Genomic DNA, 14,819 nt, shown 5'->3' on the forward strand with positions numbered 1-14,819 from the left:
CGACTTACACGTATCTATTATTCTCTGCTTTAGTTCATCTACAGATGCAATCCCGGCTTGATTCTGATGCACCTAGATTTAGAAATGCTTTTAGATAAGCAGAAATAAGGAAAGAAAGAAAAAAGTTATGAATAATCACCTTGTTTTTCAGGTATCCCCAAAGGAAATAGTCCATAGGTGTCAAATCCGGTGAACGAGGTGGCCACTGAATCGTCCCCCGAGTCGATATAACACCTTCAGGCATGTAAAGAGATATCTCGATAGGCTATTTGATGGGCATGTTATATCGACACGGGGGGAATTCAGTGACCACCTCGTTCACCGGATTTGACACCTATGGACTATTTCCTTTGGGGATACCTGAAAAACAAGGTGATTATTCATAACTTTTTTCTTTCTTTCCTTATTTCTGCTTATCTAAAAGCATTTCTAAATCTAGGTGCATCAGAATCAAGCCGGGATTGCATCTGTAGATGAACTAAAGCAGAGAATAATAGATACCTGTAACTCGGTTAAAGCTGAATCTATTTCTTTGGCAGCAAGGGACAATTAGCAAGAAACAGCATGTCTCCTCTAATGGTGGAGGCCAGTTCGAGCATGATCTGTAATATTAATGAGGAGTAAAATTTATAATAAAATAGTACTTTTCTTCTTATTCAATCAAAAAACCGTTATAATATTATCATTTTGACATTTCTTATAAGAATCATGTTTTCATTCATAACTTCTAAAATATCGCTCACAGAAAAAACCGTTCAAGTAAATTTTTCTTTGAAAAAATAGCGGAATCCATTTCTGAAATAAAAACCCCACCTCCCCATTTGAAAAAATGAAGTTGGTGCCCGTATCTCGCTTCTGGAAGCATCGAAAAAAATTTACAAATTAAATTTGGATTTCTAACAAAAAACTAAGGGAACACGTATTTTTTAGTTTTTTTCTAGCTATCTTAGTTTCCGAGAAAAAGTCTGTTATCCATATAGCTTGGGACACCCTGTATACAGAAAAAAAAAAAAAATTAAAAATATACAAACTTTACTGAGTATCTGTTAAAAGACAGCAACTTGGCCTTACGGCCGTCAGTGGAGTCTATATAATGAACTATATTATATACATTAACAAAACAATTTTACTCTAATTTGATGAATAAAAATATGAAAAAAAAACAATATAAAATAAAAATAATGAACCTTTTTCTTAACTAAACATTTAAAAAGCAATATTCACAAATCAATTAAACAAAAATCAAATAAAAGCGCCTATATAAAGAAAATTTAATACAATATATTTACTCTACGAATAAATGCCATCCTACAAAAATTTATTAGGGCATCCCAACTTCCACCGTTCAGATAGCCCGCAACATCGCTTCCGGAAAGAACAGGTGACCCAAACCACCTCCGGCGAATTTCATCATACACAGGACAAATCGCCAGAAAATGGAACAGATCCTCCCCCTCCTCCCGGTCACACACCGTGCACAGAGTATCTGAACTTTTAAAGCCTTTATAGTTGAGGCCAAGTAGGTCACCTCTAATTTTGAAGATCCACCTAATATTAAAAAGTGACTGTTCATTATTTATATAAAACTTATCATTTAGATCATACTGAAGCATTCGATGCCAGGGAGATACACTAGAATTTCTTATTTTCATCCGAACCCCATTGTAGAATTCTTTTTTTAACGTTTCTTTAAGAATAACAAAACTACTTCTCCATAACTCACTATTATTACAATTTTTTATATTTAAAGTTACATTTATATTATAATTCTGGAGACAGTTTCTAATTTCTTTAAACCAATACATATGTTTAGTTATTACCTGAAGGGTCAGAATTTTTGGATACCTATTGTCTGGTAATTGTAGTGTTTTCAATATGAAATCAAGGTGCAATTTGAAAGTAAACAAAAAGATCGGTGGCAACTTGGTCTCAAAGTGAATAAATGCCGAGGATGTATACGTGGGGACTCTAAATAGCTTTTTAATAAAGAAATACAGGAGCTTTTCCACTTCCTCGAATCTCTTCCACCCCCAAACCTGAGCAGCATAACATATACTTGATCTTCTAAACTGATGCCAAAAAGACACCCACCTGATGCCCTTCCAACCCTCGCTTCTCTAATTGCAGGAATCCACAATTTCTGATGATCTTCAAACAAGTTATCAAAATGTTTAATATCTTCTCTTTCCACAAAAGTCTCAAAAAGTAGAAACACATCAAATTTTTTAACATATGAAATAAAATCAGTATTACTTTTCTTGTTACGCAATCCTCTAATGTTGTATGCCAAAATATCTAAAGTCTGTAGTACCTCACCAACCAGCTACGGCATTTCATCTGTTGTAGATCTACCACTTTCTGAACAATTACTTATGTTCCCCTCACTTCCAGATCTTGGTACCTTGGACGAAAAACTAAACTGCTGAAGCTTCCTTCTTGCTGACTCAGATGTTTCCTTTTTGTTTTCTTCAAGTTTGAATTTTTTGGAGTTGATATTTTTTCCGCTAAAGGGGAATCCGACAACGCACGTTTTTTGACTGAAGCAGCAATTTGTTTATCACTTGACAAATTTATGTCCTGCACAATCAGTTTATCATGCCGCAGTATGGCGAATTTACCATTTTTTCGAGCTTCGAAAAGTTTTGGCAGAAGCAACTTTCGAGTCTGTATAACCTCTTTTGAAAAATCTTCTGTAATTCGAATCGAAGCACCTTTTAGTTTAGAAGTGTTTTTGAGAATTATCAATTTTGTACGGAGTTGAGTAAAACCTACTAATATAGGACGTGGATTATTGCCTCTTCGTCTTCCTAATCTTCTCACAAAATCTAAATGGGACTCGTTTAAATTTAAATCCAATTTTTCATTTAACAGGGAATATACAAATTTTTCTAGGTCCCAGTAATTATTGAATTCTTCGGATATCCCAAATAAAATCAAATTGCGTTTTCGAGAATCTCTTTCTAAACGTTCAACCTTCGTGTTCAAATTTTCTTACTTTACGTTAAAATCATTTAAGCAATTTTTAATGTCTGAGATAATTAAATCACTCTGTTTTATCATATTTTCATTTAATTCAGTTTTCATTTTTATTAAAAAATCTTTAACGCTCTGATCCATTGTTTAACAAAGTATAAATAAATTATATTTATGTTTATTATTTACGTGAGGTATTCCAGTGGAAGTTACTGTGCCACTGTAATCACTTCCACTCCTATCCAACGCTGGAACAAAATACAAGGTATCCCCACTGCTTATTTCAAATAAACCACAGTTCGTTTTTATTTATAATACTTATGTTACTTTTATCCTCAAACTATAATTTTAATAAATATTAGCATGCGCACGCAGATATCTTGAAAGATAGCACAGACAAATCCCCACTCTTTTCACTAATACATGCACAAAACAACTAATTTTGACAAAAAATAAAAATCTCTTTCATGAAAAACTTAAGAATGGCTCGAAAGTTTTTTTCAAAAAATTGCCACAATAACCTAAGGCTTTTAAGCTCGGTACAGACAAAATTTGGTACAAATCCGAACGGTATAAACTGTATAATTCATAAACTTAAGAGACACGAAGTTACTCGTACAAAGGCTCAACATAGACTCCTACAAAATAAATATTGAGACTTAAATAAATATTTAAAGCGAGTTCAACGAGCTGTCTGGCTTGCTCCGCAATATCGGCTTTTTCGCTTCTTTCCATCGCTGAAAAAGAAGAAGAAAAAAATTCGGACTGATTATATGATGTGGCTTCTCCTGTCCTTGGGCGTTACAAACGTCTGGTCGTTTTTGTCTGAGAATTATGAGAGCATACCACATTAGAGCTTAATATTAAATAAATTTAATAGCTTCTAAAATTTGAAAAAACAACTGTCAACGAACTTTGTTAATTTTTTTTTTTAAACTGTCTAATCTTTTCTTTAAAAGATTTTAAAGAATACTTTTATTCTTCTAACAATGCGCTTCAAATCCTTCTTATCCCTTGTACTTAGGTTTCAAACGATAGCTATACCAAATGCACTTTTATACATAAAAATATGAAATCAAAAAAAAATTTGCATAATTAGGCCCATTTCCAGAAGCCTCTTTGAACCCTTAAAATTTTGGCTGAAAACTCGATTGCGATATCAAGGTGAGTAATCAAATCAATTTTTAATTGTAAAAGAAAAACGCAAATACTTTTCTTGAACGTAGTATTAGGATTTGGATTATCCAGCTCAATTAGAAATCTCTCACTTACATCCTTCAAGGTGCCCTGCCTGGTCAGGAGGTACAGCACAAAGTAGACTGGTATGACTGCCATCGGTACTAAAGCCAGAGTGCGACCTGTGTTCAGTGCCCAGTTTGGGTAGAAGTACGTTCGGTTGTAAGTGAGTGGCAACGCCTGTATTGTAGAAAATATAAGGATTCCCTAGAAAATATTTTCAAACTTTAAAATTTTTACCATAAATAGCATTAGCCCCAATTGCAAAATAAAATTTATTTGCCTCACCAATGTGCAGATTGGCGTCAACCAAAGCCAACAAATACGAAACCATCCATGGATCATGTAGCCAACCATTTCCTTAATATTATGACAAAATAAGTCCACGCCATAGAAATGTGCTACAACGATTGATTCAAAGAAACAAAACCATAACAGTACCATACCACTGGCGCCGTAATAGTCAAAAATTTGGAATATATATATTCCACCCTGGAATAAAGAAGAGTTACAATTAAGAATGGTGCGTAAGATTGGATTGATTGAGCGTAGCTGGCAAGCCTCGAAAAACCCTAAAAGAGCATAAAAAAACCTAAAGGTGAACTTTAGATCTTCGATATCACATTACAACTTTTCATGCCATGATGAAGCAGACTCGGCTCCATATGTGCTATAGATCAGGCGAGCTTGTCAGGAATCACTGGGGTTAACTCTTCATAGATAGTTTTCTTGATTAAATGAGGAGTCTCCAGGCGTAATGAATAACTGAGGCTCTATCAAAGAACTTGGAGCATAAAAGCACTTAAGTTGGTGACCATCAACAAGCCGATGAGGTAACTCACGCCAGCCTCTGCTGCAATGAAGATCTAGTTTATTACTTCCTATTAGAATCTAAATTAAATGGGTGCTACTCATTACTGAATAAATATTTTATGCATGAATATGGCCAGCATAAGGGTCTGATACATCTAATACATTCTAAAAAATTACTAAAAAAGTAAGAATGAAATGTTGGGTACTTGCTGATTTGTGTACCTTTTGGCGTTTAATCAACCCTTATACTTTGCCTTTTAAACTGTAAGTTTTTGTACCTTTTGGATAGATTTTTGTTTGTTCCTTGGTTGGAACATATTTATACATCCAATGATTTTTTTAAAAAATACGAGTATCGCGAATTATAAGTTGGATGATCTAGGATGAAAAAAAACTGAAACAAGTTATGGAGGAATGGTAACAAGTTGGTGGGAAGGTTTTATCTTAAGCTGAAAGTAAAAGGGGTAAGTAAACAGGGCAAAGTACGCTTCAGCATTCAGAGAAAAACGCAGACTTTTTTTACAACGTAGTATCAATCTCATGTTGGAAATTTTAAACCTACAATTTGAGCTATTTTTATTCGAATTATGCTCATTATCCATATGTTACGTATTATTTTTTAGGCCTCAAAGCATTATCCAACTTAAGTGGTATTCCAAGGTGGAAACTTGGTGGGGTTTTGAGAGCAGGGAGTATTGAGAATGGGTCAATATGAAAAAAGTGGGGTGAGGTTTTCATCATAGGACTCAGACGTGGCAGCTGAAGGCCTAGAATGTCATTATGCAGCTGAGAGATTTAATTCAAATCCTCGACTGCCTTTGGGCCACCTACCCAGCGTACCTTGCCTAGAACCTTGACCACATTCTGTTATTTTTCAATGTTGTTTCGTCAGTTGGAACCGAGAATTTGTTTTTCACTTCTAAAGTTTCGTTCAGAAATAAATTATGTGGAAAATAAATAAATGACTAAAATAAAGAGATAGCCCTAACTAAACCTTAATTTTCAACACTGGTACAAGTTTTTTACCTCGAATATTGAATAAACAATGAGAAGTACAGGAAAAGAAAACCACGCTCATCAGAGAGGTACGGTCCCCAAGGGGCGGGCGTGTAGCTGAGATAGGCCGTTCTTATCGGTTTCTGAGGCGCCTGCAGTGCTGTAAATGGCATAGTATGTTGTACACTTCACCAGTGATGATCCTGCTTTTGCTGGTACTATTTGTGGTCGCTGCTTGTAGTAAGTTTGCACGCTAGGTTATCTACTTCTAACTAATGCAGTAATAATCTAAATTTTTATTAAATCACATATAAACAATCTAATGTGAACCAGATTACTCACCCAGTCCTCTATTGGCAGCTAACCGAAATATCAAATTTATACTTTCTGCGATTTTTCGAATTTGAATTACAGTGGATACATAAGTATATCCTGACTGACCGATAGTAAAAACCACTGTTTTGTTCTCAGGGGACCTTAAAAAAGATTGTTTTTTTTTAAAATGAAAACTCTAAATTGTAAATTTGCATAATTACAACACCTTCTCTTACTTACTAGGACAAGAGAAAGTTAAAGTACATACATAAATTATAGAAACATTAATTACAATGGTTTTTCTCGTAACATCATTGGTAGAAAAGTTATTCTATGTAAAAATACCTACAGAGTATGAATATCTAGCTTGAAAGTTATTTAAATAATAATGGAAAAATAATGTTTTTAAAAAATATGTTTAAATACTGTTTTTAAAAAAATATCCTCTTAAGTAAGGTAAGTATTTCGGTCACATCAATCTTTGAATTATTTAGAAAATGCTCTGTACTTTGTGAACATAATTCCTCAATAACGATTAATCGCAGGAAGCTGGGACCTCTCCAGCAAATTTGATTACCATAACTTGCCGATCAAAACCCCCTCAACTGGAAATACTACTTTAATGATAAGATTTCTCACTTCTTTCAGGATTTTCTTGATAATGTTCAAACAATTTTCTTTAAACATTTTTTGCATTTTCGTTTACGACTTCTATTAAAACGCTTCTCATGAAAATTCGATTAAGGAGACTTCTGTGAGAGAAGTTGGCTAGAATTCTTTATAAACTAGGTTTTTGACTTGAAATATATGGCCATTCTAAAGACTATAGATTAATATCATGGCGCCGTAGAAAAATAACAGAAAAAAAAGAGCGGTCATAGAAATTGAACTGAAAGTATCATCATAGAACTTTATGAATATGATAGATCTACAAAGTCATTTCCTTTGTTCAATTTTAGTGTAAAACAAACCCGTAAAGCGTTTGGAATTTTACCGAAATAAAAGAGAGAATTTTCATCGTTTTTGTAGATCGTAGGTATATTGTTTCTACATTAGTTTTTTGAGAACTTATTTGGTGGAATCTGGCTTTATCAGACTATTAAATAATATTAAAACATCAAAACTTTTTTTACACTAGAGACGCATTCACATAGTTTACATTTGAAATTATCGCTGACTGTTGTTAAGATTGGACGTACGTCCTGATCATTTCTTATATCCGGCAGTTGTTTAGATTTTAGAGGTCTCCGAGTCCGTGATCTTGTCGTGTTTCTGTAGTACTTTGGTTCTCTAGAAATATGTATGTTGTCTTGTCTGAAGTATTTTTATCTTAGGTACTTCCAGCCTGCTGTGGATTTGAGTAAAACGCGACACTCCAAAGCGACACGCAGCATTTTATATTTAGTAAAACTTGGAGTACATTCATTTCAATCCAGTAATGTTTTGTGTACAGATGTATACAAAAGACAAGAGCAATGAGTTTCAGAAGTGCCTGACTCTTGATGAGCTGTCTGAGAGTGATTCTAGTTTTAAGTAACTAAAAATTGTTACTAAAACATCGTTGCTTTTTGGTAATTAGTCCGCAATTTTGCCTTTTTAAATATAGACATACAGATTTAGAGGCGTTACTTTCTGTTTTGAACAAACTCTCAAAATTGTTGAGGTTTGTGAAAAAAGTATGGTTAATATAGTTTCGTGTATTTTAAGAAGAGCTAAAACTTCGCTTGCAAAAAGCCTGTAAAGTATATTGTTACAATCCTTGGATCAAAATGACCACTGTCTTACTAGGAGGTCGAGAAAGTAAAAATGATTTGGAGGAGTGGTGTTGCAGGCTGGGGAGGAGACGGCCCGTGCAAGAATTCGATTGCACCTTCGACTGGAAGGCGGCTCAAGGAGGACCTACTCTGCAACTACGATCGCGATGCTCGGCCTGTCAAGAACTCAACCAATGGCACTACCGTCTTGATGAATATGTTCCCTGTGCTTATTGATCTGGTAGGTTTGCGAATTGTTGTTTTTTTTTAATAACAAACTTGAGTTTCGTGCGATACATATAACATATACAATTATATACTAGTAGTCTCACTATTGAAGGTTTTATCAACCTAAAGATTAGTAGCATATTCAGACTACCTTCCGCCCACAATTCATTTCCTCGCAGGCTCTCATTGTCTCCTGATTTCCAGAACTGCTGGAAATCCTAGTATTGCATCCCAGTTCAAAACTGCCTGCAGAATTCTGTTATCACTTACTCTACTTAACCGTTTAAGTAGGCCACACCCTTCCTGTCTGTTCTTTTCTATATTTTGAAGATTGCCCTTCCCAAGCATTATTAGTCATTATTAGTATTAGTTGAAAGGCTACCTGGTTAGCCTTTCAACTCTGGGAACATTCTGGCTGCTCCCCTCCAATGCTCCATTTCTGTGGATAGCAATTTTATCTTCAAATCTTCACTTAACGTCCATGTGTCCGCTACTTATGTGACATCGAAAACAGACTTGTAAACGAAATGTTTCGTGTTGCTGTTCAATAGCTAGTCCACAGATCCGAGTAGAGCATTGCAAACAATTCCGGGTCAGATTCTCTGCCGGAAGTGCTAGCTGTTTCCCGAAGTTAACCCACATACTTGGAAACTATCCATTGTTTTTATATTCTTCTTTTCAACCAGATTGTCGACTTACACACTTCACAAGGCCATATATTTGGTCTTGTAAATTGACCTGCAGGCCATCATTTAGACTATTCCTTATCATCACGATCTTAAATAATTATCACCTGGACTTCGGCAGATAATAAATGGTGAAGAAACTGATGTCCAATCCATATGCCTATTTTACTACATTTTCTGTTCCAGTTGTTTAAGATATGAACGTATTAAGATATTTAGGATTTAAAGTATTAATATAAATTTTAAATAATTGCACGGTTACAATACTTTTAAAGTGAACAAACGTTTATCCCATCAATGGCGCAATTAATGGTATATAAATATTTTCAAGTCAATATTAAGGTACTTAGATCTAAATAAAATAAGTGTCTTCTTTGAGTAGACCAACGGGTATGACATGTACGTTCTGAAAAACTTCTAATAAAAAAGTAACTTGTTTCTTCTTGATAGAAAGTATTTGTAAGTTAACAGTGTGTCATGTTTTGGTGAGGACTACCGCTTTTAGGCTAAAAATTGTTGTGACGTCTTGTTTTTTTCAACAGTACCATGAATCAAGTGAAAATGTATAATTTTATTGAAATCAACTATTTTTTTAGTATAAATTCCAAGCAGTACTGCAGTAGACTGTCCTAAGACTATTTAAAAGCTAAACTGTCAGGGCACAAGACACTCCAACCTTCGATATTAAAAAAGTAAAATTATTATAATTAATAACAAGCATAAGCTGTGAAGATGACCCTCACCCTAAGTAGAAAACTTGACAATAAATTATAACTGAAATTGGCAAAAAATTTTTTTTTTTTTTTGCTATTAAATAATGAATGCATAAATGTTGAAATATTATATTAATGATATATAATTTTCTACATTACACAAATTAGTGACAAAATTATATTTTTCATATAATTTAAGGGATTCAAACTCTAATCCCGCTTAAAGAGCACATGAACAAGAATTCAAAATTAAAGTGGCTATTCCATGAACAACAATTTTACATACTTACATTATGATTACGTGTCTTTTTCAAAGGTTTACTCGAATATTTTCTTTTTTTTTTTTGCAGGACGAGTTATTCAGCAAATTGGAGATTCATATATGGCTGCAATTGGTAAATATTTTATTCAAGGGATTCATGTGCATGTTAGTAGAAAGTCAATATTTTAACAAATTAAAATTTCCTAACTTCATTCAATTCATTTTTAAATTTCGACTGGCAAATCATCCATCTTATTAGGACGGGATTCTCCTCACATGATGTACAGGATCTGAATTAGATCTAATTCTCAGCATCTGCAACTATAAATTTTATTGCAGCAAACTAAACTCATCGCCAAAACTAAGCCATAATTTAATCCTAACCATTCTTTGCCGCAACAGTTGTTAAATCTTGCAATGTTTATTAGCCCTATTATTTATTAAAAATCGTCTGGTAAACTTCGGGATGGATGATTATAAGCTACACATTTATATAAATCTTTGTTTGGTCCAATAAGTTTGGGAAGTGATACTTTAAATGTTGATTATTTTTTGAAATTTACAATGACACTCTAGTGACAGGACCTCTCAAGGCCACTGACGTTTTAACCTCTAGAAACTTTAACAGGGAGATCAGTATGAGAGACGACGGTCTAGTGGATTGGAATGTGAGGATGGAGCACTATGGAGTCTCTGTGTTCTTAGTTTTTCACTTCCAGTTGGAAGAAAATATTCTGTGTGGTTTGATTGGATACATATAGAGAGGCGTTTATTATTGTACGAAGGCTTTTGGATTGTAGGGGCTTGTTGTGGTTGAGGTTGGAACGTTTGGATGTACCCCACAGCTCGCAGCCGTAAGAACACATTGGTTTGATAAGTGATGCATGAAGTAAACGTTTGTTTTCTAATGACAGTATTTATCTATTTTCCCGTAAAAGTTGACTGTAGCGAATTTTCATTTCCTGTCTTTAGTGTCGAGTGAGAAGGTTCAAAGTAAGTTTCTTGTCAGTGTACTTCCCGAAAGTAGTAGACGATATCAGAAGCAGGAAGAGGAATTTTGTTGAAATCTTGAAGGAGGAAGTCACTCTTCCAAGAGTAATCGTATCTCCTGTCTATTTCTTTCGTTTAACTCAACCCTTCGTTTTTTAAAATTATCTTCGGGGTTTGAGGAGATTCAGCTTTATCATCTACATGGGTAGCGAGAATGGTTTTCGGTTTGGTCGGAATGTGTGCACTGTTCACCTTGTCTAGGACTGGGTCGCTTCCTTCATGAACCAACTTTGACTCTTCGGTAGGACAAAGAGAAGACTCAAACATTACTTGAAAGTAACGTTTAGAGAGATAGGATTGGAGTATGAGGTGGATGTTAATGACTGGATGGTTCTTAAAGAATAAAAAGAATATTTTTTCTTTGATTTTGTTGCTGGGCTGTACGGGCCTCATTCAGAGCTTCACTACAAGCGGGCAAAGAGCACTATATCTCCTTATGCACGCCATAACTGAACTTTGTATCAATATTGGATAGATTCCAGATACTTTAATATGTTTGTAATTTTTTTTCTCTGATTTTACAGGTTTGGAAAGATGAATTTTTGACCTGGAATCCGGACGATTATGACGGTAAAAAGTATATTGTTATGGAAGGATCTGATATTTGGGTGCCAAATTTGATTGACTTTAAGAGGTATAGTTATAACACAAAAATCACCGAATGTCTGTCCATCGGGTTCGGTAACTTGGGTAACTGGTTATTTAGGCTGGAAAAATTTGTCTTGATTGCTAATTGGTGCACGGTACTTTAGATATGTTTGCATATCCATAGTACTTGGACTCTCAGTAAGATATCCGTAGAGCAGAACTAGGTTGCAAGTAATTTGTAGAGGTCCTTTGATTTTTAGGAATAGACGGTGTAAAATTAAATTTTTTCGAAATAAATTATGTTTTCAAAATTTTTTATTTTATTTTAAGGAAAGGGGATTTGAAGGAACTAACAGATAAGCACTCAGTAACAAAAAGTAAATACTCAGTAACAAAATACGATAAAATTCTTTTATTGCATGAGAGCAAGTGAAAACAAAATTAATTAATATAATAAATATAATAGTAAGATACACTGGGCGCTAATGACCAAGATGTCGATGCGCCGAAAAAAAAAAAAAAATAGTAAGATACAATATTAATGCCGAATTTCAAAGGCATTAGGTCGTAAGAACTTTTTTTCTAATTAATATTTATTCAAGACAAATAAATATTTCAAATTCGCATATCGAAGGGACAAACAGATTGGCGTCTATAATGTAAAAAAAAAAAAAGTTTAACTCAAGTTTGACGTGAAGTTAAAATAGTCAAAACTTTTATTTTTTAACGACGTTTTCAATTTTTCAGAAGTAACACTGAAATTTTTTCAACCGGAGGTACTAGAGTTTTACTAAGATGCATCAAAAACCGTAAGATATTAACCTGTTGCAAAAACCTTTTGCCGGACCAGCTCCGAGGAATCTCCGACCCAAATCTTACCCGAATGAGAAGTGTCTCTATTAAAAGAGTCGTATTTTATTATAGTGTACTTGCTTTGCATTGAATGTTTCATAAACACCCACAGAGCTCTTGTATGAAGGATGTGAAACTTTACAAGCCTTCAAGAATCAGAATTGTGTGCAGTTATCTAAAAGTAAATTTTAGGACAATCAACCGAAGAACCTAAAACCAAGACTGGGTTCTTTTCACTTTATCCTCGAGCTTTCGCAGTATTCCACTCAAGTCACGCATTTGGGAAGCTTTTACTCTCTCGTGGCCTTTGAAACTATGCAAAATGTGGTGACAAGATTTTTTTTTTCTACATATTTGTAAAAACCAATTAACTCAAGTTTGAGGTCTAGTTAAAATGGTCAAATTGTTTTCTTTAATATCCTTAATAGACTAAAATCCCATTATTACTGAAATCGTTAATTTTTTTTCTAGTCATGGGAACTCGAATGATTTGCTCATGGAGAGGAAGACAGCCATAGTGTTCAATACGGGCAAAGTGACGCTAACCTTCATGACACAGTTTACCGCCCACTGCAAAATGGATGTCCGATATTGGCCAAACGATCGACACACTTGCGGTAGCATGATTGGATCTAAAACCTACCTTGGCCCAGCTCTTGATCTAACAATAAATAGCAATGTAAGAAGCTATATTTTGACAAGTTAAATACACTGTGCATGTGTCTTATATAACAACAAGTTAGTTGCAAGAAAGCTCGAAACCATTTTGTGCTTTAATCTACTAAAAATTAATTGCCAGCCAATTGAAGACTTCAATTCGACTTTTATATTACTAGAAGTTCATTGCAAGGAAGTTTAAGATTTCAGTTTAATAAACACTTAGTTACAAGCAAGCTAAAATTTAGTTGGAAGCAAGTTCAAAACTTAAGTTCAATTATATGGGTTATATGTTAGTTTTAGTTGCAATTAATTTTAAAACTTCACTTTCAAAAATTTGTAATTTATCTTCTTTTTTCAGTCGGTGAGTTTAATTTTTTTTAAAGGGTCCAGAAAATGGAAATTAGAAAGTGCGACTCTTATCCGCAAAGTTGCCGAACTGAACGCATCTTTTTTTGTAACACTTGATTACAATTTTACAGTGAAACGACATTCAAAAACTCATATATCAACGACGGTGTTGCCACTTATCGGTAAGTTACTGTGTCTTGCCTAGCATTCACGTAAAACGCGCTGATGGCCTGATAACCTTTCTTGGAGGAATTGCCAGTTGCAGGCACGTTTGAATTCTTATTTTGCAATTCTTCTATTGAATATTGTAGGTGCGGTGGTACTTACTTTAATCTCTTTTTGGCAACATCCGTTGGAATTGCCACGCATTGTCACCCTAGTTGTGTCACTCATTGGACACTTCTTCATTGTGGAGCAACTATCTTGGCTAGTTCCTGTCAACGGTGAAACTTCCGTGCTTATATGTAAGCAACAATTTTACAATTTTCACAAAACAATTTATAGAACCCTGAATGCAAGAACATTAGTCTCTCAATTCAAGTATTCATTAGTCTCTCATATTTTGATTTCACTCTTTTGATAACAATTTTAACATGCATTATGTGTGTAAGAAAAAAGTATTTTGATATCATTACCAAATTGAGGAAAAAGTTTATAAGAAACTTTTTAAAGATATTTTAAATGATATAAACTCAAAACGTAGTGACGTGCCAGACGGAATGAAATATAGAATCACAGTTTCATTTTAGGCTATTTAATTATATATCATAAGAATTAAATAGGGTTCAAAAAATTGGAGTCTGTATAAAATGTATCATTTAGAACCTTAAAAATTGTACACACAAGAATTTGTTTTACTGATGTACTCTGCTAATCGCTAAAAGTAATTGCAGTATTTTGTGTTGCAGTGGACTTAGTTGCATACTCGCTGCTGATCTGCGCATTCAGCCTTATGCTGCCTGTCGCCTACAGGAACTCCTTTGTCGACAAACCCTTACCAATATGGCTGAGCAATCTTCGTCTGAAAGTGAACAACTCCAACGCTGCATGGTTATTCTTTCTGACGGCGCCGCAACAGCCAGTCGGCCAAGCCAGCGCCTCTGATGAAGAGGCTATTATCAATACGTCGCCCAAATATCGCCAAGATTGGCTAATCATTGCTAATATTTTAGATCGTCTAATATTCTATATCCTAATGTTAGTCTATATAATTATGTTTGCTTCATGTTTGTCCAACTAAATAGTTCAAATCTGACTGAACTAAAGAGGTTTGCTCAAGTGTTTAATAAATTTAATTTTATTGAAAACCTGTAGTTTTGTCCTCTTTGAAAGTTTTGTCTCTTGT

The 14,819-nt window shown here is 34.3% G+C and overlaps 2 protein-coding genes across 2 annotated transcripts; one reads left to right on the forward strand and one right to left on the reverse strand.

Moving 5' to 3' along the window:
• Positions 1–3,613: 3,613 nt before the first annotated feature.
• Positions 3,614–4,695, reverse strand: LOC141457580 (sodium- and chloride-dependent creatine transporter 1-like). The gene is made up of 3 exons (XM_074134759.1): positions 4,498–4,695; positions 4,246–4,416; positions 3,614–3,710 (listed from the first exon to the last, which is right to left on the reverse strand). The coding sequence occupies exons 1-3, from the start codon at positions 4,651–4,653 to the stop codon at positions 3,645–3,647; spliced, it is 393 nt and encodes a 130-aa protein (XP_073990860.1). The 5' UTR covers positions 4,654–4,695; the 3' UTR covers positions 3,614–3,644.
• Positions 4,696–6,141: 1,446 nt separating this feature from the next.
• Positions 6,142–14,774, forward strand: LOC141457579 (neuronal acetylcholine receptor subunit alpha-5-like). The gene is made up of 8 exons (XM_074134758.1): positions 6,142–6,258; positions 8,165–8,328; positions 10,065–10,109; positions 11,551–11,660; positions 12,938–13,145; positions 13,485–13,656; positions 13,786–13,938; positions 14,383–14,774. The coding sequence occupies exons 1-8, from the start codon at positions 6,195–6,197 to the stop codon at positions 14,712–14,714; spliced, it is 1,248 nt and encodes a 415-aa protein (XP_073990859.1). The 5' UTR covers positions 6,142–6,194; the 3' UTR covers positions 14,715–14,774.
• The last annotated feature ends 45 nt before the right edge of the window (positions 14,775–14,819 follow it).

Source organism: Rhodnius prolixus, unplaced genomic scaffold (assembly GCF_049639745.1).
Source record: "Rhodnius prolixus isolate KJV_2025 unplaced genomic scaffold, Rpr scaffold_28, whole genome shotgun sequence".
Taxonomy (NCBI): Eukaryota; Metazoa; Arthropoda; class Insecta; order Hemiptera; family Reduviidae; genus Rhodnius; species Rhodnius prolixus.